This window comes from Mixophyes fleayi, chromosome 6 (genome assembly GCF_038048845.1).
Source record: "Mixophyes fleayi isolate aMixFle1 chromosome 6, aMixFle1.hap1, whole genome shotgun sequence".
NCBI lineage: Eukaryota > Metazoa > Chordata > Amphibia > Anura > Limnodynastidae > Mixophyes > Mixophyes fleayi.
Genome location: NC_134407.1, coordinates 202,099,049 through 202,126,938, shown reverse-complemented (window position 1 = coordinate 202,126,938; position 27,890 = coordinate 202,099,049). Strand labels below are relative to the sequence as shown.

Sequence of the window (27,890 nt, the reverse complement as noted above, 5' to 3'; positions counted from 1 at the left end):
GAAAAATTAAAGTTATTAAAAATATATTAAAATAAATCACTAGCTGTTTCTAAACAAGCCCAACTCCTTTGGGCACCTAGAAAAAAAAGGAAGAGGAAGAGGCAGGGGGATTGTAGAGGGGAGGGGTCTGTCAGCAGTGCTAAAGTTAACTAGCTAGGTGCCAACTCCCGAGCTCCCCTCCACAACCCCATGGTAAGCAGTGTCCCCCAGACTGGATGAAAGAGAAAACTAATTTGCACCCCTTGCATTGTAACATGGTTTTGTCCAGGAGACTTAAATAAGAAACTTCTTAATTTAAGATCCTTAATGAAATCAGGCCCTGGGACTTTATCTTGTTTAGGATTAAAAACTTAGAACTTACAAATACATAAAGAGGCAGACCTTTCCTTTGTAGTAGTAGTAGTAGTAATGTAATACTCCAGTCACCTTCATTGCAGTAGATAGTGGTGTTAAACACATCACTGTATGACATGAAGTCCCTATAGCCAATTCGCTATGTAGTAATCTGCATATTAGTTTGTTAACCCGTGTATGGTAAATAAACTGAAGACACAAATATAAAGTCACTTCAATGAGTTTTGGGCCACCACATGCACCTGTATGCACTGTGACATTGAGTGTATGTCTGCAGTTTTGCAGGAGGAAGACAGCGCAGATTTTCCACAAGGTCACTCAACTGATACGGATGGTAGGAAATCAGTCATTCCAGTATATCCAAGATTGGGTTCAGATCTGGTGACCAAGGCCATGACATATGGCGAACATTCGTACCGTGGACAAACTATTGGGCAACAGCATTTCCTCCGTGGATGGGAAAAATTAACATTCTGGAAAACGCAGTTGATCACTTAGAACCACTATGTAGCAAATAGCGTTTAGCTTGATTCCATGACTGCACCCGAACCATGCCAGGAAAATGTTCCCCAGAACATTAGAGAATCAGCAGTACCCTCCACTGTTGATAAAGGCCTCTTAGAGCAAGTACATTTGCACTTGTCCTTTTGCCAAAAACTCTGTAAAAAGATTGATCTGACCATATTTCCTGCAATTCTCGGTATTCCATTTCCTCTGGGCGGTTTATTCACCGCAACCCAACTATGATATCCTGCTCTGTGGAGTACTCATTGAACCATATTTGACGAAACAGTCTTGCCCCACAGGCTGAAAGTTGCGGTCACTTAATTTGCAGTTGCACCTCTGTTCTATCTTGCTCTTTGGATTAATGAGACGACATCATGATCCTGGAGTGTGTACTTCAGTCAACTGTAGCCCTTTGCTGACATCACCTAATACGCCGCTGCTTGTTGAGCTTTACATTTTTCTGGGTGGTTTTCTGTGATTATTCTGCAGGCTGACAAATTTGGTTTAAATTTGTTGCATGCATGTAGTCTTCCCTTTTAATTATGGTTTGGTCACGTGGATGTATTGTAACAACTGCTCTTATGAGGCACATGTAGGGCCTGAGTCATTGAGGAAAATTAAAGCATAAAAAAGGAGTAACTTTGCACCTGGGCAAAACCATTTTGCATTGGAGGGGGAGGTAAAAATGTGGGGACAGATTTATAGTTGGGGTAGGGCATGTCCTAGATCAACGTTAAATTTCAGTGCAAAAAGAAAGCCAACAGTATTTGTGTGCTACATGAAAAAACAGCTAGTATTCAACTTATATGCAAAATTATAGACTAATTTGCACCCCTTGCATAGTAACATGGTTTGTCCAGGAGCAAGCTTACTTTTTTTTTGCTTTGCTCTCCTTAATGACTGAGGAGCGATTGACAAATTGAAATTGGGAGTAGCAAGCAGCAATATGCTCCTGAACTGAAAGGTGGATTAACCGAGACAATTTCTTCTATTGTGCAGAAAGGTGCTTCCTCCTCCCCATTCAAAGTGAGGACGGAAGCAGAAGACTTTCATTAACCCCTGCAGTTTGCTCAATAATAGGAATTCTTTTATAAGGCTGAACTGTTGGCCTATCTTCATACAAGCAGAAGACTTCTAACCTTTTTTTCACGAGCACAAACGTTCACAGATCTGTGCTGGCTATTAGCAGCTTGTTATCCTGTAGAGGCAGTTTGATGTTACTGCTAACCTGTATGTTCATTATAGCGATTTTTTACTTTAAAACAGCATAGGTTATTGTCATGATACTATCTTTGTTATAGACGAAGACTTGCTGGAACTTGCCACCGTATGAAACACTCTCGTGCAGCAGACACTTGCAGTTGTTCCATGGCCATACACGCGGACATTTTAAGAGCACTTGCTGTATGGAGCCCTACTATAAATAAAAGATTACATGTATGCATGCATGTACATTTTTCAACAATTACATTTGTCACCTTCCATAACCTAGTTTTGTGGACATCCAGCATATCGCATAATTTCATAGAGCGAGATCCTGGGGGGGACACAGAAATTGTTTCTCAGTCCACAGATTTTCGACTAATTGATTTCCTGAAACCTTTCCTTAATGTGATATAATTCCCACACTTTCATGACACCAACATAAAATCTGCCCATTTAATCCACTATTTAAATCAACTGCATCTCTGGATTCTTTAAAAAAATGTAAATGCAAAGACAAGTTGATTCCTTGCAACACACTAAGCAAAAGAATGACAATAGCCAAATAACTTGTTTTTTTATTGTGGCTCGATACCGTATTTAACCAAGATTTCCAATATAAACTTTGCTATTCTGGACCAGAGTAACGATTCAGGGTGTGAATAAATGGGGCACAAAATCATAAGCTTGTTCTCAAACCCTGTAGGAATTTCTATGAGGCACAACATGGACTTGAGAGTGTTCCTATAACTACTATAGAATAGATTATCTCCTAGGTATGTTGGAAGCTTAAACAGTCATGTGAAATAGTGACTACTACAAGTGGTAGAATCTAGTTGGGAGGAAACAGTCAAGCAGAGGTCTATTAGAACAATGACAGGACACGGTCCCGATTGTGCTATATTCGGTGCAACAGCAGCTAGACGAGGCACTGACATTCAAATGTTTGTATAATGGATGGAGTATGATCAATCTCAACAAGGACAACCAAACGAGAGTGCTACATTGTAATTATACATTTCAATAAAAGGTAGATCACTATGTTGTCTTTCTCCTGTGCTTTATTCTCCCCATACCTGTAATGAGACATCACAACCCACCAACGTGAAAGTACACACCAAGCTGTCAACGGACTTTGAATTGCAATTTGCTAGAAACAAGATATTTCTAAAAATACTAACTTGGCACATATTTTCTAACTGTCTATACGCATCCTCTAGATTTCAGTGACATTGTTGCCTACCGCCTGATCTCTATACCATATCCATCCACTATTTCCAACTAATAGCGTTCGTAGGGCCTTATTTGTGTGTATGTAATTATATATATGTCACAAGCCACGGCGGTACTCACAGCCGCCGTGGCTCGCTTCCTGCCTGCCCCAGCATCCCGGCCGTCACCATGATGACCGGGACGTCACTTCCCTTCAACTCCCGACCGTTGCAACGGCCGGACGCCCAGCAGTGTAGCGCCGCGTCCCGGCAATAGCCGGGCGCGTGCGCAGAAGGACCTAATAGCATGCTGGCTATTAGGCTGTAATTATTTTATTAGTCAGCTCCTGGGAGTAGTTGCCGAGCTAGGCTCTGATTGGCTCACCTGTACATTTAAGGCAATGAGGTCTGCTACCTCATTGCCGGTTATAGCTTCGGCACTCCAGTCTGCTGACCTGCTTGTTCCCGTTCCTGTCTTCTGAACCTCTACTGAATTCCCGTGTATGACCCTTGGCTTTGAATTGGACTTCGCTTGTGTATCCTGTGACCCTGATCTCTGGCCTGTTTACCGTTTCTGCTATCCGCTTGTGACCCCTGACCTCGGCTTGTTTACTGGTACCGTTGTCTGCTGCCGGCCCTTGACCTCTGTGTGGACCTCACTCCGCTTGCCTGGGTTCTCCCCAGCCGGTACACACTTCACGACTCTCTGTCAGTGTGCAGCCCAGTCTGTCCCCACCATCAGGGTCTCCAGTGAACACCTGATTGGCAGAGTAGATTCCGGGTTGTGTTGTGCCGGCTGGAGGGGTTCCTAACAATATATATATAGTTTATCCCCATCTGAGATAACTTCTGGCCCTTGCTGGTGGGGTCTCATTTCACCACTCATTCTCTAAGAGTTAGTGTATTATTATCCACTACTTGACCTCCAGTTAACTGGTCAATAGCACGAGCAAGTTTTTTTTTCAGGATTGGCAGCAGGAACACAAAACAATTCAACCATCTTCTTTCATTCTGGGCTCACCTCCAGTTCCAACACCAACCCTTGAAGATAGCCATAGGAAGATGACAAACAATGGAACTGTACTAAATTGAATGCTCTGGAGGCAACATACTGGCACAACCATAGAAACTGTTACAGGATATCATCAAGTAACATTTACATTTGACAAATACAACGGGAAAATAAAAACGTTATTGACCCTTTCACCAAAAGTCATAGCTCAGCCAAGCTCGGCATGTCCAGGAGTGGGCAAAACTTAAATGGTAGGGAAGTTAGGCCAACATGTAGCAAAATGAAGCATCTAGACATCAGCAGCAGAGTAGTTGCGAGGCCACTGTGAAAGTGCTGCAGAGCAATTTCTTAATTAAACAGTATGTATCAAACTTGTATTTATCAATAGTGTATGCCCCGTCTTCCTTTCTTAGAGTGCTTTGCGGGTTTAAAAAAAAGACAAACACTCCTGTGCACCCTTACTTAACATAACAGTTAGAAATGAGCAATATTTTGAAAACTGTTTGCCTCACGATGCGTTTGGCAATCACATTTTGCGGATGTCACCGGTGGGATTTGGCCTTGAGTTTTGCCAGTCCTAAGCAAAATGGACTACACAGCTGAACTAATTGATTGATGTCGCCCTAGCTTCATCCGCAGATTATGAATTCTGAGAATTTACATATACAGTGTTGAATGAACGTATTACTAGAACTTCATACCTCTGTGGAACTATTTGCTGGCAGTTTTGCTAATCTCCAGATCATACATTATGAGGTAAATTATTAATATATACTGACACTAAGGTCAGCAGGTGGAGATCATGGTCTATTACATATTATGAGATTAATTATTCATATTTAATGACTGGAAGGTCTGCTGTAGGACATTTTGCATCTTATAGTATTAGGTACATTAATAATATACAGACCTTTGAAAGTTAGCATAAGATCATCCTCTATTATGAGGCAAATTATTAACATTGCAGATTTAGTATATACAAACTATGGAAGACCTGCAGGAAAAGGACAGTCTACAATATGTAATGAGGTGAATTATTAATCTATACTGACTCTCAAATGTCTGCAGAATATCATGATTGATATTAACAGGTAAACATTCATATAAAATATACTATGACTCTGGAAGGTCTGCAGGAAGATACTGTGATCTACTATGTAAAGTATGAGTTAAATTATTAATAAAATATACTGACTAGAGGTCCTGCATTATGAGGTAAAATAATAATATATACTAACTCTGGAAAAGTATGTAGAAGATCATGGTCTAATGTATTGTATACAGAATCTGGAACATCTGCATGGAGAGCTTATATATCATCAACATTTATATAGCGCCAGCAGATACCATAGCGCTTTGCAATATTAGGTAAATGAGAAATTTATAGACCATAGAAGGTCTGTAGTAGAAGATCATGGTCTCTATTATATATATATATATATATATATATATATATATATATATATATATATATATATATATATATATATATATACACACACACACACACGCGCGCGCGCATTTAGTGACTGGAAGGTCTGCAGGAAGAGACTCTAGTCTGTATTATGTATCTTATTAGACACATTATTACTATATACTGATCCTGGAAGGTCTGCAGGAGATGATCATGGCCTGTACAGTGTATATTATAGGGCACATTATTAGCATTAGAGATATAATATATACTGACTCTGGAAGGTCTGCAGGAGATGATCATGGCCTGTACAGTGTATATTATAGGGCACATTATTAGTATTAGAGATATAATATATACTGACTCTGGAAGGTCTGCAGGAGATGATCATGGCCTGTACAGTGTATATTATAGGACATATTATTAGCATTAGAGATATAATATATACTGACTCTGGAAGGTCTGCAGGAGATGATCATGGCCTGTACAGTGTATATTATAGGGCACATTATTAGCATTAGAGATATAATATATACTGACTCTGGAAGGTCTGCAGGAGATGATCATGGCCTGTACAGTGTATATTATAGGGCACATTATTAGTATTAGAGATATAATATATACTGACTCTGGAAGGTCTGCAGGAGATGATCATGGCCTGTACAGTGTATATTATAGGACATATTATTAGCATTAGAGATATAATATATACTGACTCTGGAAGGTCTGCAGGAGATGATCATGGCCTGTACAGTGTATATTATAGGGCATATTATTAGCATTAGAGATATAATATATACTGACTCTGGAAGGTCTGCAGGAGATGATCATGGCCTGTACAGTGTATATTATAGGGCAGATTATTAGCATTAGAGATATAATATATATTGACTCTGGAAGGTCTGCAGGAGATGATCATGGCCTGTACAGTGTATATTATAGGGCAGATTATTAGCATTAGAGATATAATATATACTGACTCTGGAAGGTCTGCAGGAGATGATCATGGCCTGTACAGTGTATATTATAGGGAAGATTATTAGCATTAGAGATATAATATATACTGACTCTGGAAGGTCTGCAGGAGATGATCATGGCCCGTATAGTGTATATTATAGGGCACATTATTAGCATTAGAGATATAATATATACTGACTCTGGAAGGTCTGCAGGAGATGATCATGGCCTGTACAGTGTATATTATAGGGAAGATTATTAGCATTAGAGATATAATATATACTGACTCTGGAAGGTCTGCAGGAGATGATCATGGCCTGTACAGTGTATATTATAGGGCAGATTATTAGCATTAGAGATATAATATATACTGACTCTCGAAGGCCTGCAGGAAGAGCTCATGGTCGGCCTGGATCAGCTCCATCTTGGGTCTCTTTACCGGGGGGACACCTCCGCTACTGTTGTTATGGCCGCTGGAAGAGGAGGGAGCACCAAAACCCCCCGGTCCGGAGCTGTTACCGTGTTTCTGAGGAGCCATTGGCCTCAGGGCCGGGGGAGCGGCATGGGGAGGATACACACACCCGGTGTGCCCTGCTATACCGCGCTCTGCTCACACCTCCCGCCCCTCTGCTGTCACAGGCCAGCGGCCGACCCAGCCGCCGCGCTCATTGGCCCGTCCTCCTGCCCGTCACCCGCCGCTCGACGTCACCCGCGCGCCCGCTCTCTTCTTCAAACTGAAACAGCGGGAAGAGGGCGCGATGCATTCTGGGAGGCGGAGGCGGTTGTTCGACGTCATCAGCGATGGCGGCCAGCGCAGCGACGTCACTGTGCCAGGAGTTACCCGAACTTCTCTTTACCGGTCACTGCGGCAGTTACAGCTGGTGTTATTCGCTGGTTCTTATTAGTGAATGCCGGTAAGTGTTATACCGGGTGGAGAGTGTGCGCCATCACTAGCCTCATCCACGCTCCTCCCTAATGCCGGCGGCACTCCATGTAAGCGATTCCTCCAGCTGTCACAGGTTGGTATTTGGAGTTCATTTAATGAGAAATATCACCACAAATTCCAGAGAGCCTCAAGAAATATTGATATCAGACATCTTCATACATTGTTCGTATTTATTGGGTAATGTGTCAAGAGGGAGCAAATTACTCCTGGGGGCCACTGGCCTGACCCTGTAGTGGGAGGAGTCACCCACCTTGTGTCCTCATATATAGCCATAAAGGTGGGTGGGTAACACAAGATGTTCCTGTATGGGCAGCATGGTGGCTCAGTGGTTAGCACTTCTGCCTCACAGCACTGGGGTCATGAGTTCAATTCCCGACCATGGTCTTATCTGTGAGGAGTTTGTATAATGTTCTCCCTGTGTTTTCGTGGGTGCTCTGGTTTCCTCCCACACTTCAAAAACATACTGGTAGGTTAATTGGCTGCTATCAAATTGACCCTAGTGTGTGTGTGTGTGTCTGTGTGTATGTTAGGGAATTTAGACAGTAAGCCCCAATGGGGCAGGGCCCGATGTGAGTGAGTTCTCATTTATTTATATAAATAAATGATGTACTGGGGCTGTAATTTCTGTTGGTGTCCTGGGTTATGGGACACCCTCCCCTATGGTAAAGCAAGTGACCCCCCAGGCTTACAGCCATCTCATTCGCCAAGCATATCAAGACCTGTTGCTGTACTCTTACCAGCCCACTATAATGCATTCAGCCTAACATGTCCTAGGTGGATTACATGTAAAAATTGCCACTGCTCATGAATTTTGAGTACTGATAGATTAGGCTCCCTACAGAATCCTGGAGAAGGGAGGCTTTAATGATGCAATTTGCATAATCTGGCCCCGCTATGCGATGTGGTGAATTTGAGCATTACATAGATTGGTGTGGGGCTGTGGTAACTTGATGGCATCACTATGCCCCCTCCTGCACTTGCCACCTGACCATCAATTGGGAGATCCAGGAGGGGAGTTTCTCAAAGTTGGCAAGTATGCTGTAGTTTTAAAACCATCCCTTCTACACAGTCATTTAGACAAGGGTTTCTCAAATCCAGTCCTAAAGAGCACAGAACAGGTCATGTTTTGAGGATTTCTTTAGTCATGGACAGCTAATCTTGGAGTTAATCTATTTGACAAGGTCTGTAATTATCCCACCTGTTTGTACAGAGGGAACTGTTCATAATATGAATCGTTGAGAGCTGGAAAACAAACAAAAAACCTGCTGCTTTGGATACATCCAGATGTGATGAGTGGAGTTAGCAGTTAAATTTTAATAAAGCATTTATTATCTTAGATTTGTAAGGCGCCACAGTGCTTCGCAGCGCCATACAGTAGGGAAAACAGTTCATACATAGAAGGTAGACAAAACAAACAAAGACATGAAAACAAATAGTATAAAGGACCCTGCTCATTAGACTGCTTACATTCTAAGTGGAAGAGTGCACTGCTGAAACAAGTGGCACAAATGTGGTTCAGAGTGGAGATTGGGACAGTTGTGAGGGTGCATTAGTGTGAATAGTGTTCTCGGGTATAAGGTGACTTCTAAAAAGAGATGGGTTTTCAAAGAGCGTCTAAAGATTTGAAGGCTGTGGGAAAGTCTGATTGAGCGTGGTAGGGAATTCCGTAAGTGGGGAGCAGCACAGCAGAAGTCTTGTAGGCGGGAGTGAGGTGGTTATCGGAGACGAGACAAGGCGCAGGTTGGAGGTAGATCTAAGATAGCGGGAGGGACAGTATTTGGATACGGATTTAAGATGTTTACAGGGGTAATATTGTTGAGGGCTTTGTAGGTAAGGGTGGGTAATTTGATTCTGGAGGCCTCGGGGACCCAGTGTATGGATTTGCAAAGTGGTGGAGCTGTGAGAGAAGATCAGTCTTGCAGCAGCATTTAGGATGGATTGAAGTGTGAATATATGGATGTCAGGAATGCCAGCTAGCAGGAGGTTGCAATAGTCAAGACGGGAGGTACGAGAGAATGGATAAGAGTTTTTGTAGTATGTTGAGTAAGAAAAGGGCGTATTTTGGCAATGTTTTTAAGGTGGAGTTGACCGGACTGAGAGAGAGTCTGGATGTGAGGAATAAAGCAGAGGGTGGAGTCAAGTGAGACATCAAGGCAGCTGGCTTGGGAGACTGGGAAAATTGTGGTATTATTGACAGTGAGAGATATTTGAGGGCAGGTGATTCTATTTCAATGTGTACATTTCAAAGTGCTTATGTAACTATGAATAGGTTTAATGACTACAATTTCCACTCTCCATGGGAATCCCAGTTGGTATAATATACCATACCTTCTAGATACTGATTTTGAGTTTGCAGATATAGTGATGGGATTACTCCTTGCACGTTGAGTCAAATGCAACAAGTAACAACAACCAGTGTTTATTACGGAAGAACAACCACTGTTAGCTAGTTAGTAATGGTAGGTATCTGTTCACAAAGGAGACAATACAATTTGGTATCCAGACTAGATATACATTGCATAGCCCTTACAACCAATGCTGTCATCAATAAACAGTCGTTTGGATTGTATGACATTCTGGGGACATTTCAGTTAGATGCAAATTTTCCGTATTGACTTCATGCAATATTCTTCTGCATTTCAAATCTATGACCTGTGAAAATGTGTAATTCTCTGATTTTTGCTCACACTGCTGAAAGTGGTGAAGTTTTCAAATGTATTAATTTTTATCTCTGAATGTCAAAAGATATTAGAGAATATCATGTAAACACCTCTTTAAAATGGAAAAGCATATTATTAAAAACATTTTCATGAGTCACTTCTCCTTTAAAACATATAGCGTGTGACAAACGTGTCTTTTGGTGAAACAGATGGGTCTTTGAATGTAAGGGTAGAAGTTCTAAAATAAATACTGTTTACTGTAATATATAATACTGTTTACTGTATACAATTTTATTACATTTGCGTTCCTGGTAAAAGGGTTTTGTGACTAATGTGTTTATATTGCACTGTAGGCATGTTCATGACTGAATGACAGGGTTTAGGCTGGGTACACACTACAGAAAATTTCTCTTGATGTGATCGTTAACGATTTTACCAACGATTGACAAAAAGAGAAAAAAAAGTCCTGATCAATGGGGGGGAATTCAGTTGGCCATGTTACCGTTACAGTGTGTGTAAATACCGTTATTATAGTAGTTTTAATGCTGGCTTTAAAAGCAGAAATCCGGGTTAATGTTACCGTAGTAACGGTAATACGTTAAACGCTGAATAACCCCCCAATGTGTACACACTAAACACATTTTACCTTCAGATCTGTGCTCTTCATCTGTCATAACCGTCGGCTGAAAAGATCATGACTCTGCACACATCAGCTACTTATATAGCGCCACTAATTCCATAGAGCAGTGCAGAGAACTTGCTCACATCCGTCCCTGCCCCATTGGAGCTTACAGTCTAGATTCCCCAACGGACAGAAACTAGGGTCAATTTAATAGCGGCCAATTAACTTACTAGCATGTTTTTGGAGTGTGGGAGGAAACCCATGCAAACACAGGGGGGACATACAAACTTCACCCACATACGGCCATGGTCAGGAATTGAACTCGTGAACCCAGACGCAGAAGTGCTAATCACTAAGCTACTGTACTGCCCCATCTCCGTAGAGATCTATGGACACTGCTTGTCCTGTGTGCGTTCACACTGCAGAATTAGAACAATGTTGTTCCATCATTGAACAAGATTTTTAGTTAGGTTTAAAAATGAAACAATACGATGTGCATTGGAACGATAATCGTGCATCGTTGCTGTGTACACACTAATGTGATATCTGTCCGAATGGTCATTTATTGTGTGATTGTCCTGATAATCAGCTGAAAAGCCCTGTAGTGTGTACCCAGCCTTAGTATAGTGATCTCCCTGCCCTGTAGACAGTTAATTGTTGCGCTTATTGTCTAGACTTGCCCAGCATATATAACTAGGTTAGTTATACTAGATGAAGGCTCCATGATAACCTACTATCTCACACTTGTCCAGGATCCCCATACCACTTCATCTCGCTCAATAATCAACCACACACCAGCGTTTCATATTTATTTTACATCTGTATTATTCATGCCCACTCTCTCTAACATTATTATATTGTCCACCCCTACATTTAATTACTGCAGCATGAATGGAGTTTGCAATTCACTTTTGGTTTAGCAACAGGTGTCAAGACAGGCCACATATATCTAATAAACAAATATAAATAAACAAATGGGCGCTAGTAAGACCTAAAGAATGTATATATCAGCTGCACCACTTATAGGCATCCAACCTACAATGATTTATAGAATAAATAAACAGATAGTGGGCGCTTGATATAACATTAAAACACATTTATTAAACACAAATAAAAACATATAAATAAAAATAACATATATATGTATATAAATAACTTTGGCCTTAAAGATTGAAACATGCAGCACATCGAGAATACAAACTGCATATAGTATTGCAGGAGGAATATTTACCATACTGAGAAAAGCACAAATGACAACATGAATATTAGATAGATAAATTATATCTTGATATAGACAGCTCTATTAAATGGAATCAATTTCCACAGTAATCACATTTGCACCTTGGAGAGATCTATCCTCTCGGAACTAATTAAAGAATCACAGTCTCTTTGAGCTTCAGCCCCTGAAGCGGGGATTAATCCAATTCCCCAGATACAATCTGCTTTGTTCCGATAATTATATGCAGATAAGGTAATTCTTTAACTCTCCTTTAGTTGGTAAAAAATTAACGCAATAGAGTGTATCAGTGAGTTATTTGAGCATTTGATAGTTTAAAGCTCAAGATGATCAGCATATAGGTTATCACCTGTTCATTAATGCAGCCTGTGAATCTCACAGATATCCGTACTAGTTCCGCTCATGAGCACTTACATGGTGAGTAAATTGTTCCATATGAGCTGAAAAGTACATTGTCGGAGAAATGATGTTGCACTTGTCTCGCTTGAAGGCATAGGTAGAATATCGAATCCGTCCGTGCTGTCCGTAATAGGGTCCTCTTGGCTCTTACATGAAAAGACTTCACTAGTAATATGGCCGGTGTATTACTTGACGCGTTTCTCGGCTGCACAAGCCGTTTCCTCAGAAGCAGGATTGGCATATGTTCCGACTATGATCTTAATATAGTCCCACACAGCTCCAATTGATTTAATTAACACCTCTAATTAGAGGGATATAGTGATCTCGCTATACAAGCTGGTACACATTGCTTTAGGTCTTTATTTGTGGATATCTCTCTTATTAATATTCTTAGAAACAGTCCTTTGTTTGTACACATAATATATATTAAACTTCTAAAACCCTTTATCATAATACAAAATGTATAATAACATTCTGAAGACTTATACATTCAAGTTGCAAATTATACAATAACTGGAGGAGACTCAAATTCCCCGTCAGTGATTTTTATGAATGTCTTTTTACCAAGACTAATAATTTGATATATACGTCAAGATGTGGATACGTGTAGTTATCTACACTTTGGGAGTGACCATTATAGACCTTGGAAAACTAACATACCCAAGGGCCAGTTCTGCCGTATTCATAGGAACTGTTCTAGAAGGGAAGAGTTTGAGAAACATTCGGCCAAACTGTATGAATCTTTTCTTCAATTGGAATATCCTTGTCACATTCTAGATAAAGCATATGAGGAAGCGACCGAATTAGAAAGATCTAGTCTTCTAGAGCATCCTGTTAAATCCAAACATGAAGGCAGACCTTTAGTATTCGTGACTCAATACAACAGTCCCGCATCAAGAAAAAATATTCCATCCTCGATTGCAAAATTCCAAACAAGTGTCAAACTGCATCTGGAGACCACATTGCCACAAGAACGGTTTGTCGGGAGCTTCATGGATTGAGCTTCCATGACGGAGCAGCCACACACGTCTCGGATCCCCATGCTCAATGATCAACATCAGTGGTGATGTGCTTTACACCACTCCACTCGAACTTTGGTGGAGTGGAAACACGGTTTTTGGAGTGAAGAATCATGCTTCACCATCAGTCTGATAAACAAATCTGGATTTGGTGGATGCTGGGAGAACGCTTCCTATCAGAATGCGTTCTGCTTACTATGACGCTAGTAACATTTTGGGGCTGTTCATCATGGTTTGGTCGGTCTGTCCTCTTCTAGTGAAGGGAAATCTCAATGCTACAATATACAATAACGTATATAATTGTGTGCTTTCGACTTTGCGGCCCTATTCTGTTAAAGCATGTGTGCACAAAGCATGGTCGATTAAAAAGAAAAAATGTTTGGGGTTAGAAGAACTTTTTTGGCTTTCACACATTTCTAGCGTCAACCCCATTGAACACCTTTTGGAGGAATTGAAACTGATTACATTTCTGCCTTTAAATGGCTAAAAAAAAACACATTTCAAATCAGTAAAGCTTATGCCCCAGTTGGCTGCTTACACCAGCGGTTTCCTAGGTGTGCGCTGCTGCTCCTTGGGGTCCTGTGACACTGTCGCAGGGGTGACGCGGTCAGGTCAAACAAAAATACCAATCCGGCGGCGCCCGGGATCCAGCATCCTCCCTATTTTCATCTCACTGAATGTCGGGCGTCATGCCCGACATATTCAGTGAGGAGCCACGCAGAGAGAAGCTAGAAGAAAGAAGGCCAAATAAGGGAACAGAGGGGAAATGGTGATGGGAAACAGCGATGGAGGGGAAAAGAAAGGAGGGTACAATGTGAGGATGAAGGGGAACAGTGATGATTTTTGCACATATTTGTTTTATTTTGTTTGATATTATTCCTCTTAATGATAGTTGTTGTAAATTGTTTCCTTGGCAGAAATATTATTGAAAAAATATATAATAAATATTCTTTTCTCTTGGATTTATGTGTATTATTTTTGCAAACAACTTACTAAGTATTTCTGTCCTGACCTAAATACTTATTACGTTATTTTGACCCAGTTACTTATAAAACGGGACTGCTTGGTAATTATTTTGGAGGGGTGCCTTGAAAAAATTATGGAGACCCTATGGGTGCCGCGAACTGAAAAGTTTGGGAACCACTGGCTAATTAATGGGGGAACATTGAGATTCTAAAGCGTGGTCATTTGGCCCTCAAGAGATTTGTGACTTTATTATTCTAATCATGACCACTGACTATTGGATCACTTGCACTTAGGCTGGTCACAGAAATCCCTGGGAATGTATACATTCAAACTGTATTTTTTTTATTTAATTTTTTATGTAAATAAATAAATAATGATGGAAACAAACCATGTCTGTCACCAGTCTGACTAATTTTCACCTGAAAAATAAACAGTATAATGGTATTATGAAGGCCTAATCGCACACCTTAGGTCTTTTAGTGCATTTTCTTTGTATTACTAATTGAATAGGGGGTGTGTTTTTTTCCCTAAGAAAGGGGGGGGGGGGAGGTAAGGATGAAGTGGGGGGGAAAGGGAAAGTAAACTCACACATTTTATTTATTATAGTGACTAAAGTGTACTCACTGTCACTTTATTTCTTCCACTAATCACTTTTTTTTTTTTTTTTTTATAAACTCCCTCAGTTCTACCAAACCTTTGCAGGAGCAAAGTTTTTCATTTTGGGTTTATCTGCTTGTGTTCACACCGTCATCAGAGAGTAAAGTATGTGGGTGCAGGTACCTCAGGGGTCAGTCTTTCTATGCTGACATCCCCAATGGCCATTTGCTCTCTCCTATCATTCTGCTGTATCCTGTCTCATCGCTGGGGTGTTATGTTCAGAAGCCTTGCTGACTCCAGCCTTTGCTCCCGCTCTCCACATGGTCAAATTCCTATAATCTTTCTGGTAAGGAGATGTATCCTCAAAAAAAATGTTTTGGCCTTCATATTTGCAAAAGTCGCTATACAACTGTATAAGTGCATAATTGCAGGTCAAATATGTCCTACATAAACACTAGTCTCCAAGGTGATCTATAGTAACCTAATATTTCCCTAATAGATTTATATTTTATAGCAATGTTTCATATCTACACAGAGGTAAATTTATACTGTGTTGATTGCATATATTCTTATTCTCTGTTGTTCAAGATATGAATTTCTGGTGTTTCTTTTATATACTGTGCAGTGTTCTCCCCAGAATATTTTGCCAGCCGGGTGGCACTAAGAAGCAACTGGGTGGAAGAAGTTGTAATACTTTGCAATAATAATGAAAAATGTTGAAGGTTATTACCCACACCTGCTAGAACTGGTCATCCTGGTGGTCAGTGGTCTAACACACACTGCTGGCTGTAGTGCTCACTTAGAACCTGTTATAATAGGAGAAAAAAAAAAAGGTTTATTCTATTATAATAGGACTCTGAGCCAAGTGGCCAGTAAAAACAGCTGGATGGATCACCCAGGAAATGGGTGCTGGGTGTGAAGTTCTCCCTATTCGTATATACACTGCAGGATACCTTTCCAAAGTGACCTAAAACTACCATTAGGGTAAAGCATCTTTGTTCATTTTACCTTGGAGACCAATCTGATTGCAGTTATGATCCATAATTCTGCGTTCTCACAATCAAAATAAGAAATTGAGTTTTCTGTTTCTGTATTTTCTCCATAATATTACTGTATGTATTAACTTATTATTGTATAGCTTAACTTATGGATATTCTGCCATATTAAATCCAATATAATAACGTTCTGTCTCTGTTTTCTTAACAAATTTATGTGCTAGATAAGCTTTGTCATTTATAATGCTACATAACTGAAATACAGGGTATTACTTGGTTAATGATGACTCTGATTAAAATTTTGATTGTGATTTGAGAACAGGTCAGAGAGTAATTGAAGGCTTCATGTAAGAGTTTAGCTATTGAACCAAACCAATCCTCCCCAGTTTCATCTTCTCCTTTTGATCATTAGTACTATTTTTTATTTTATTTATAAGACACCCCCAAAGTGTCCACAGCGCCGTACAGGGACAAACAGCAGGACAGTACAAGGTATAACATTACTGTACAGTAAACAGGCATCACAATAACTCCGGTAGCTTAGAGCACAGCTAATAAGAAAGGATGATGGAGAGTCGGCACAGCAGGAAAGAAAGGGTGAGGGAGAGTCGACACCGCAGGAAGCCTGCTGTTCCCAAGAGTATGGGCACAGCTAACAGGTTAAGAGCAAATGAAAAGGTGCAAAGAAAAGCAGGAGGGGAGTTGGTGGGCAGAAGGCTCAAGAAGTAAGAGGGCAGAGTAGCTGTAGAGCAGAGTTAAAAGTGGTGGAAACAGGAGAAGAAAGGACCCTGCTCAGAGGAGCTTACAATCTAAAGAGAGGAACAGACAAACTGAAGCAACAAAGTGAAATGGGGACAGGGTCAACTGGAGCGAGAAGGTATGAGAGAAAGAGGTAGCCGATAGGTGGGTAGTTAGGCAGATGCATGGAAGGCTTTTAAGAATAGGTGGGTTTTTAATGCCCGTTTGAAACTGTTAACATTGGGGAAGGTTCTAATAGCACGTGGGAGATCGTTTTAATGGAGGGGGTCAGGCTGGAGAAGTGAGTGAGAGGAGGTAATCGGAGGGGAAGAGAGGCAACCATCAGTGGCTGATCGCAGTGGACAGGAAGGGGTGTGAATAGAGAAGAGTTTGGAGATGTAGGGAGCAGTGGAGTTGGTGAGGGCCTTGTATGAGGGTGAGGAGCTTGAAAGGGATTCTGTAGGGGAAGGGGAGCCAGTGAAGGGCATGGTAGAGGGGGGGGGGGGGAGACAGATGTGGAGCGGCGAGAAAGGAGGATGATTCTAGTGGCGGCATTGAGTATAGAAAGAAGAGAGCAAGATGAGAGTGGGGGAGGCCAGTGAGGAGTAGGTAACAGTAGTCCAACTGAGAGATGATCAGGGAGTGAATAAGAGATTTGGTGGCGTCCTGGGAGAGGAAGGGCCGAATGCGAGCAATGTTGCATAACTGGAAGTGGTAGGATTTGGCAAGAGATTAAGTGTAGGGGGCAAAGAAGAGAGTTGTCGAGGATGACACCCAGGCAGCGAAGTTGGGGAATAGATGAGATAGTGGAGTTGTCAACAGTGTCGGAGGGGAAGGGGGTTCTAGATGTAGGGAAGACAATAAGTTTGGTTTTAGCAATGTTAAGTTTTAGAAATCTAGAGGACATCCAGGAGGAGATGGCAGAGACGCAGGTGGACACCCTAGAGGAGGGATGGAGAGAGATCAGGAGATGAGGTAGAGTTGGATGACCTTTGGTGTTAAGGTGGTACTAGAGGCAGAAGGAACTAATGAGTTCACCCAGGGAGGAGGTGTATTGGGAAAAGAGTAAAGGGCCAAGAACAGAGCCCTGTGGGACCCCAACTGGAAGGGGGGGGGGGGGGGGTAGGGAGCCAGCAGTAGAAACAGAAGGAGCGGTTGGCAAGGTAGGAGGTAAACCAGGAAAGGACGGTGCCAGAGAGAGCAATGGACTGGAGGGTGTGAAGCAGGAGGGGGTGGGCAACAGCATTGAATGCTGTTGAAAGGTCCAGGAGGATAAGAAGGGAAAAATGGCCTCTTACTTTGGCTGCAAGGATATCGTTGGTGACTTTAGCCAGGGCAGGTTCAGTGGAGGGGGTGGAAGCCAGATTGGAGGGGATCAAGGAGGAAGTGTTCAGAAAGGTAAGTGGTGAGATGGTTGCAGACAAACCTTTCAAGTATTTTAGAGGCTAAGGGGAGGAGAGAAATGGGGTTGTAATTAGGGAGTGAAGTAGGGTCAAGATTAGGTGTTTTTGTTTTTTTTTGTTTTTTTAGAATGGGTTTGATGAGAGCATGTTTAAAAGAGGAGGGGAAGATGCCAGTGGAGAGAGACAGATTAAAAATGTGGGGATAGGGAGTGGAGCAGGTGAGAAGGGGAGAGGATGAAATGAGAAAGTGAACTTCATCACCCGAGGTTGGGCAGAAGGAGTTGGTGGCTGGTGGGAGAGTAGGAATGAGTGGAGGGGGAGATTTCAAGCCTGATGGTCTCAAATTTAGAAGAGAAAAATGAGGCAAAGTCAGTGACGGTAAGGGAGGAGGGTGGAGCATAGGAGAGTGTTAAAGGTGGCGAAGAGGTGTCGTGGATTGGAGTGGACTGTTCAGAATTAAGAGATTAAAAGAAGGCTTGATTCTAGCACCTAACTAATAGAAGCACAGTGGGAGTGAGACGAGTAAGAACAGAGGTAGGCAGTGTGCATGGAAGGCCTGCTCTTAAGAAGATTCTTTTTTTTTTTTTTTTTTTTTTTTAAGGTCAAATAACACAAAACCGATATGCAATGTCAGCAAGGAAAAAAAAAACACATCACATAAAACATGATATAAAATCAACAGAATATCATAAAAAAAAAATCAGTGCAAAGAGGTCAAGTTACGTGTATAAAGATTGACCAGAATTTTTTTTTTTTAAAAGATGTAAGGGAGAGAGCGAAATGCCGCGAAAGAGGTGGGCATAACGCAGGGAGAGAGGAGAAGAGAGACTAGAACAGAGCAGAAAAGGAAAGTAAGAAGGGTTCTCGAAAAGAGGACGGATATATGTAGGTATAGAGTCAAGTGACAGGGGAATAAGCCTGAAAAAACAAGAGCCATGGGCTCCATACCTTAGTGAACGATCTTGATGTCCTATTGATGATGCTGGTCATATATTCCAGGCGCTGAACCTGCCAAACTCATGGCCTGAAGTGATGGTGGAGACTGCTGCCTCCAGTCTGCTGCAATTTGGCAGGTAGCTGCCGATAAGATGTGCCTAGCTAACTTGTTTTCGTGTCGAGTCGCCGCAGGCGCTCCCAAGGGCAAGAGAAAAAATTTAGGCTCTAATGGTATCGATATCTGGAGTATCGATTGAATCAGGTGTTTAATCTCAGCCCAGAAGTTTGATAATTTGGAACATGTCCACCATATATGGATAAAGTTGCCCTCATGGGAGCACCCGCGCCAACAGCGATCAGAAGAGTCTGGGAGAATTTTATGAATCCGGGAGGGAACGTAGTACCATCGGTACAATACCTTATAGACATTCTCTTTTATTTTAACGCAGATTGAGCTGGAGGCAGCGTTCTTATATATCTCCGACCATTCCTCGCTCAAAAGGGTTTCACCAAAGTCACGTTCCCAGGCCAGTTCATGCGAAACTCTAAGGTCTGAGGAAGGTGGGGCGAGTTCATAGTATAATGTTGAAATAAGGCCTTTCGTAGAGGACTGACGGAGACAGATTTTCAAACGTGGTAAGGGGAGGGGAAGAGAGACGAGTTTTGGCTATGTGGTGAAAATGGCGGAGCTGGAGGAATTGGTAGAATAATTTAGAGGGAATATCTATTCGTGATTGAATGTCGATAAACGAGGGGAACACAACCGTAGAGGTGAGATCATTTAAGAAACGGACCCCTTGTGAGGTCCACGAGGAGAATGCTTTAGGAGTAAGGCCTGGAGCGAAGTCAGAGGAGTTAAATAAAGGAATTAGGGGGAGAGGCCAAATTTCTGAGAGGATGAGTCCCAGACCGCCAGGGAATGTGTAATGACCGGATAAAGTGAGACACGTTTTGGTCGACGAGCCCGTGGGAGCCATAGGAGAGTAGATAGGGATAGCATACCCAGACTTTCAGCCTCAATCTCGACCCAGACCCTGGAGGGTGTTAAAGTACACCACAGAACGCATTGAGCTAGCTGAGCGGAGAGGTAGTAGCGTTGAAAATCAGGGATTCCCAGTCCCCCTCCCCGCGGGGCTCTCTGTAAAAGCTTGAAACGGACTCGGGGGCGCTTACCCGCCCAGATAAATTTAGATACATGAAAACGTAGGGGGGGACCCAGATGGGGAGGGTTTGAAAAAGGTAAAGGAGTCTAGGGAGTATATTCATCTTGACCGCATTAATACGACCTATCCAGGAGATGTATAACTGCGACCACGAAACAAGATCCGACTTAATTTGAGCAAGAATGCGAGGAAAGTTGGCCTGAAAAAGCTGGTGAAGTTGCTTAGTCAAATATACCCCCAGGTACTTGAGTTTTTGAAGACGCCAGTTAAATGGGAAGGAACTTTCTAGAGACACCTTATCTGCTGAGGAAACCTAAAAATCCAAGACTTCTGTCTTGTCAGTGTTAACTTTATATCCCGAGAAGTGGCCATAGATATTTAATTCGTCTACAAGAGGAGGAACAGAAAGATTTGGATTAGCAATAGTTAACAAGACGTCATCCGCATATAAAGCTATCTTATGGGAAGAACTACCCACCGGGATGCCTAATATCTGCTGGTTAGCCCGGATTCTAGCTGCTAATGGCTCTATGATAAGGGCAAAAATGAGCGGAGAGAGGGGGCAGCCCTGCCGTGTGCCATTGCCGATAGTGAAGGGGGCCGAGGTCAGACCATTTGCAGAGACTGTGGCCGACGGAGAGCGGTACAAGGCTGAGATGGCAGTCATAAATTTGCCAGAGAAACCCATCGCTCCCAGCACCCCAACCATAAATGACCAGGAGATGCAATCGAACGCTTTCTCAGCATCTAGTGACATAAGGAGGGAGGGGAGCTTACCCCTGTGAATTGTATGGATCAGGTCGATTGTTCTCCTAGTGTTGTCCGGGGCTTGACGCCCCGGGATAAATCCCACCTGGTCGGGATGGATGAGGGAAGGGAGGAGGGGATTCAATCTAGAGGCCAAAATTTTTGCATAATTTTTTAGGTCCACATTGAGGAGGGATATTGGTCTATAGCTAGAGCAGAGTTGGGTCCTTCCCTGGCTTTGGATTGACAATGATGTTAGCTCTGGTAGTGGCCGCATCAAATGTGGCACCATCCAAGATCTCATTAAAAAAAATGTCAAATGGGGGCTTAGTACTGCAGCAAATTTCTCTTAAGAAGATTCTTTAGGGACCACACTACTTCCCAAAAGAGGGAAAAGGCTAGTGGGTTGCACAGATGGCTCTCTTGGACTGCATGCAGCCTGCGGGACATCAGATGAAAAGCCCTGACCTAGAAGATGATGTTTCCTGGCTCTAGCAGCACTCACTGACAAAGTAGGCCCTGACACCACACTATACACTTGTCCTAATCAACTTTCCAAAGAAGAGCACATCCTCAGATGAACTTGATACACTTTCATTCGATGAGATTAATGGTCTCTGGAAGTTTGGACCCATATATTGGTTTGCTTTTGCTTTTTTGAGAATTCTCTTTCCTGATTTTGTTCTCTGAAGCAATTATCAGTCTTAAGGAGGATAACAAACTTGTCAAGGGACCCTGGAACATCACAGCAAGAACCATTATCTTGTCCAAAAGGCCTTGTCAAAGTGTGGCTATCAGTGCTTCATCATTTTACCCAAGTTCTCAAGCCAGCATACATACATGAGTGGTGCTCTGACCAACTGAGATGGTATCTTGTCGCATAGGCAGAAGAGGCCCAAGTGGCTTATCCAAGATTCTGAAAATACTACTGCCTTAATTTCAGCTTATGTATTAAAGGGTCATCCCCAGAGTGATGCGACCCTGGCAACAACTTCATCCAAAAGAAGGAAGATGATATAAGCCACTTTAGCAAACTCAGAGGTGACGTTTCTGGGTTTTAATTAAAATTTCATAGCACATAGATGTAACCAGTAACAAAATTAGGTAACAGCCTAATGTGAACCCTTGACAAGAAACATTTATAGACCATTTAATATTTATGATGCCACTGGATGCATGTATGTAACATGGTGGGATTCTACCTTAACTGAAACTATGATGCCAGCAAAGTACTTGCACAATGAGGATCCAAAAACAATATATCTATTTGTTAGATTTTCCCTCACTAGTATAAATCTGTATAGTTAGCTAATTAAAATATGAGGCAGTAGTATAATATTTTGGTCAAAGCATGCAACTAACACACCAGGCTCTTCTGAACGATAACATCTACCAAATACTAGTGTCATAGCCTAGCAGGAAATTGCTCTGTTTCCACACCAGGCTTTACTCCTGAACAGATACCATATTTCTGACTGAAAGGGCTCCACCAAGCTAAAGGTGCTCACACTCGCATTGATTCCATGAAATACAATTTGTGAAAAGAACTTTCATTTATATCTGCTTCAGATACTTTTGTACGAGTACAAATCGTTCAATTAAAAAACATTTAATTATGATCCTTCTAACTGGACACACCCTTACCAATACAAATATTTTCTAGTATCAACATTTTAAAACTTCAATGATCATATTTCTGAACAATCATTTAAATTAAGATCTGTCTGCTAATAATCCTGAACTATAACTCCCATCAAAGATCTGCTTTGTTTCACATCTGACAGCTATGAACAATCCTTGCCAGGGGAGGGCTGGCAAATTTTAGCCTTGGGGGTAAGACTCGACTCAGCAGCCTATTGGGAACATTTTAAAGAAAAAAAAAAATACAGGTGGGCCACTATGGGAGCGGACGGGGGAGCACATGACCCCCAGCCCATGCTGCCCCTGCATATATTTAGTGTACTGTCACGCTACAAAGCACCAGTGTAGCCAAAAGAACTGCAGAGTTTACGATGTTCATCTTCCTGCTCATTATAATCCTTAGACTCCTGGTTCTTGTCCTGTTCTATTTGACACTCTGTGTGTGATTATTTGAATTGTGTGTAGCTGTTTTAGTGACAATTTCTAATAAATACTTGATATGTGGTTGTTTGGGTTTGTGGATTCGCTATTACGAAATCACATGACTCCTAGCATCTCTCCCCATACAGAGCATCTGGGTAGCAGTATGGAGATCAGTGAAGTCCTTATGAGCCCTCGTTCAATTAGCAGTCTCGATGACAACCCATAACCCTTTATCTCAATAACACTTCATCATAGAAGAGAATAATCATCCATTCTATACTAAATGAGCACTATAAGAATGATGTCACGTTGTGTAGACCAGTACAGGATGTTGTGCTTTTGACAATGATTCTGAGTCTTAACCATAATGAATGTTCTAATTTAGTATTTTCGAGTCTTCATGAAGTGCATGAATGTCTAAAAATGTCACAACACTTCATTGACTAGCTTGTTATAAATAAAACAACATTCCTATTTATTCATGGAACAATCTCCTCTTATGTGCTCTGGTCTAATCAGTCAAATATTTCTTTTGCTATGGTATTTTGTACCCGGTGCTTAATGATTACAACAGAACAAAGCATTAGCTATACATTTTACAAGATAAAGTTTGTCCTATTAAAATGACTGCTGACCTATGTCAATAGAAATACTTTGATTTGCTACCCATTCAATGGTGGTGGGATCATTTAGTGTAGATTCTGACTTCACTCGTTCAGTGGAATGGTATATAACTTGATTTAAGTGAGACATGGCATATCTTCACTTTACATTCTTCAGTATAATGGGTGGTATTATTTCTTGTTTCTCCATTCTATTATTGTAACCTGAAGGAACCAATGGTGAGGAAGAGTCAAGGTGTTGGAGAATAAATTGCTTGAATCTGTGAGGACCAGTAACCTTACTTCACCTCTTAAAGTTCTCTGGATGAATTCTTACATTGTTGTAGCTTTTCAGCAGAAGTGCAAATGTGTCTCTTTAATAGTATAAGAAAATATTTTATCTCCGCCATCTTAGAGGTGGGGGGGGGGGGAATCAAGTCTGTGCATGCAGTCGTAAAGATGGGAACTCCACCCTTATTACACATTCTCCACACCTTTAAGTAAAAATCTCATACCCTCAAAATGAAATATAATTTTTGCATGTTGGTGCAAAGGTAGATACACTCATGTGTCTAATCCAGTGTTGGCTAACCTGTGACACTCCAGGTGTTGTGAGACTACAAGTCCCAGCATACCCTTCCAGCAATAAGCTGCTTTATATTGGCAAAGCATGCTGGGGCTTGTAGTTTCACAACACCTGCAGTGTCACAGGTTAGCCAACACTGGTCTAATCTGTTCTCAACTTGGAAGGCCCCTTAAATGCTATTATCCATGCATGGACTTGTGCATACCTTTACATCCCTGCAGATGTCACTATATTGACTCACAAATACATTCACTTCCTCGTACACACAAGTTTACTAAATCCAAAATATCACAGGACAGGGGCAGTATAGTAGATGATTTGGAAATGGTACCATTACCAACACACACAAATCGATTCTTAAAAATGTTTGCACCCAATAGCAGGTTAAATACATTTCCAACATCCATAGATGTTCAATTGTTTACAAGAAATCTGACCTTCAAAAAAATTTTCCAGAAAACCAAAACTGAAATGATAAGCCAACCCATAATGGGTATAATACAGACATACATGACTGAAACACCCATACACTTTCTACCCTGCCCATCCAAAAGGACATTTCATAACAACTTTTCAAAAAATGGTGGGAATAAGCCCACTTAATCTAATCTTATACGGAATGCAAGAGAATAACTGGAAAAGTTATGAAAGAACCTTAACATTGTAATCGAACCAATAGACATGGAGGGGGGGGGGGGGGGTGTAGTGGTTCAGAATAGGGAAGACTGCAAGAAGTAAAAACAAAAGAAAGACTGAACAAAAAACAAGAGCAGAGGGAATAGGGGTCCTCTTTATAACCCAGTACTCAGAGTCTACAAAAACAGTCAGAAAACATTGTCCAAAAACACTGGCTCATGTTGTTTAAAGATGAGAACCTGTCCCAAAGAGACCAAACACCATATTTAAAAGAGCACCAAATATTAGGCAGAAAATAGTATCAAGACACTTGAAACCCAATACAAACAGCAAAAAAATAAATTGGTTGACAGATGAGAATACAAAGAATGGGTTCAACTGTAACATGTATGGGGTATAAAACCATGAACACTGTGAGTACAAAACCAGTTAAATAATTTGCAGCCTTCAACACAAAGAAAAAATATGTGTGACACAAAATGTCATCTACATGGTTACGTGCCCCTGTGGTTTGCAATATATTGGGAGGTCAAGCAGGAAATTAAAGACCTATTGCTAAGCATTTCTGAAATATCAAACAGGAAGGAAACGCTCAGCATGTCCCATCACTAGAATATCCACCATAAGTGTGAGCTGACATTTATACAATTTGCAGGGCATCATATGAGAATATTAAGCATTCTTGCCTCAAAATAATGCACCAAACTAAATAAGCATTATTTGGGATATACGGATATACAACAGTGACAGACTATATCTTTTTATACTGTAATACTTTTATGCTGTAACTTTCGATCTAGGAGGTTTGGATACCCCTCCTTTTACCTTTTGGCAGCAGTTAAAGATCCTATTGACTTTTTCTTTGCCTGGCTCTTCAAGCCCTATTCTTTTCACTATTATACGTTATTTGATTCTTTCTCACTCCCAGCCCAATGTCTAAATGCCTGTCAGAGTACAATGGCACCTTACTGTCTGAGAACAAGGACATCTATCCTATACAGCCCAGATCTACATATAGATATCTTTCACTCTGGCCCTGAAACAAATTACTTCTGCAAAGCATCCGGCAGTAGGTTATTAGAACTTCAAGTGTGTACAACAGATTCTAACTTAAAACGAACAAGATGGCTGCCTAACGAGGTAAGACTTCCTCCCAAAGGTAAGGTATTGTTTAATGGAGACACTTCTTTTCTCCTATACAATAATGGACATACTTTCTGATTTCTTACTTCCCTTCAAATCACTTAAACTGTCCAAATATTTGTACTAGCATAATGAACACAGTCTAAAACACATTCTTATTATTTTCTTTTTAACATGACATTTTTAGGAAAATTGCAATAAAAAATGAATAAATCAAATTAGCCTATAACCAACATTAGCTCGTTCAGAGTGCATTGGGTTGTGGGCTATATGAAGAGGTGAAGTACAATTCCATTTCCGCCCAAAATGTAAAAATTGCAGATAAATATAGAATATACCATATGCAGTAATAGGGTGATTCATTTTAAAATATAAACCTATTGATTCACAGTTATTTCTAGAGATGCTCAGGCTCGGTTCCCCGAGATCCGAACACACCCCAACTTAGCATATCCGAGCCGAGCCAGCTCTGTACTTTTGCGCGCACTCGGAATTGAAAACAAGGCAAAATGTCATTGTTGCGTCGTCAGATCTTGCGAATTTTGGATTCTAGAAGTACCGCCCTCCACAGCGATCCATCGCCATTTCACAGATGGACACAGAAGGGGTAGCACAGTTCTTGGCAGTCTCTAGAACAGTTGGGCAGCGTCATAGGTAGAAAAGAAACAGGAGGGTTAGCAGTGTTCTTCAAAGGCTCCAGTGATATTCAGGAGCGCTCCATTGCTAATTGTCATTGCTGAAATAGAAATACTAGGACTGCCAGGCTTGGTCTTCTGAATTTGCAGTCAAATTGTACAATGTTATCAAAATGGATTCACAGCAGTCACAGAAGAGCATGAGCACCAAGCAGCTGCTGGCACCAGTCATGATGATAGTAATCCCTCTACATCATCTGGTAAAGCCTATGTTAAAGTGCATAGTGTTTGTAAGTCGGAAACAAAAATGTAAAAAAAACACCTTTCACCTTGATCAAGAAAAAAAGACCTGTAATCCAGGCAAAGTTATCTGCAGAAAAAAATAAAATTGCCAAAATGCCATTCTACACACGCAGTGGCAAGGAAAGAATGAGGCCTTCGTCTTTCTCTATGAGTGCTAGTTCTGCAACTGTTGCTGAGGCATCTTCTTGTAAGGTCAGTCGTGACCAAGCAAGACCTTGTCATTCGGACTCCAAAAGTGGTGTCCAAATACTTTTATGTGTAAAAGGCGAGCTGGAAGATAATGGTAAGGCATTAGAGGAAAATGTATGTTCAGATTCAGAAATGACACAAATCCCTGATCAGAGTCTATCCGTGAGTGCTATGTGTAATCTTGACCATTCTGATAGTGTATCCATAAAGAAGGCACCTTTTAGCATTTCTGCAGATGTTTTCAGATCTGAATTAGAGCTAGAATATGTTATATGATTTTACATTGTACTCGGTGCAGTATATATGTTTTGAATATATGTATTTCTATCTTTCATCCAGTCTGGTTGACACTGCTACCGTGGAGTTGTATGAAGGTGCATAGAGTTGGCACTTAAATAGTTAAATTTTTAATGTAACTGTTGACAGAAGCTCCTCCCCTCTGCAACCCCTGTAGCTTATCAGTGTTATTTAAGTGCCCATAGGAGTTGGGCTGTTTTCAGTACTGCTCTGCAGTGCTTGCTGTTAGATTAGATTTTCTTTTCTTTATTCTTATTATTGTTTACTTTTACTTAGGATGGGGTAAGTGCTGTAAGCAGCACTTACACCCATTGGACTAAATGGAGCACCACTCCGTTCATTTCAGTTA

At 41.3% G+C, this 27,890-nt stretch overlaps 1 protein-coding gene across 1 annotated transcript in view; it reads right to left on the bottom strand.

Moving 5' to 3' along the window:
• The window catches only part of SUZ12 (SUZ12 polycomb repressive complex 2 subunit), a 31,058-nt gene extending 23,734 nt beyond the window's left edge, over window positions 1-7,324 (bottom strand). Inside the window, exon 1 of the mRNA XM_075178073.1 lies at window positions 7,034-7,324. Within this exon, the coding sequence (XP_075034174.1) occupies window positions 7,034-7,196 (163 nt within the window). The 5' untranslated portion in view covers window positions 7,197-7,324. The remainder of the gene's footprint in view (window positions 1-7,033) is intronic.
• Window positions 7,325-27,890: the final 20,566 nt, after the last annotated feature.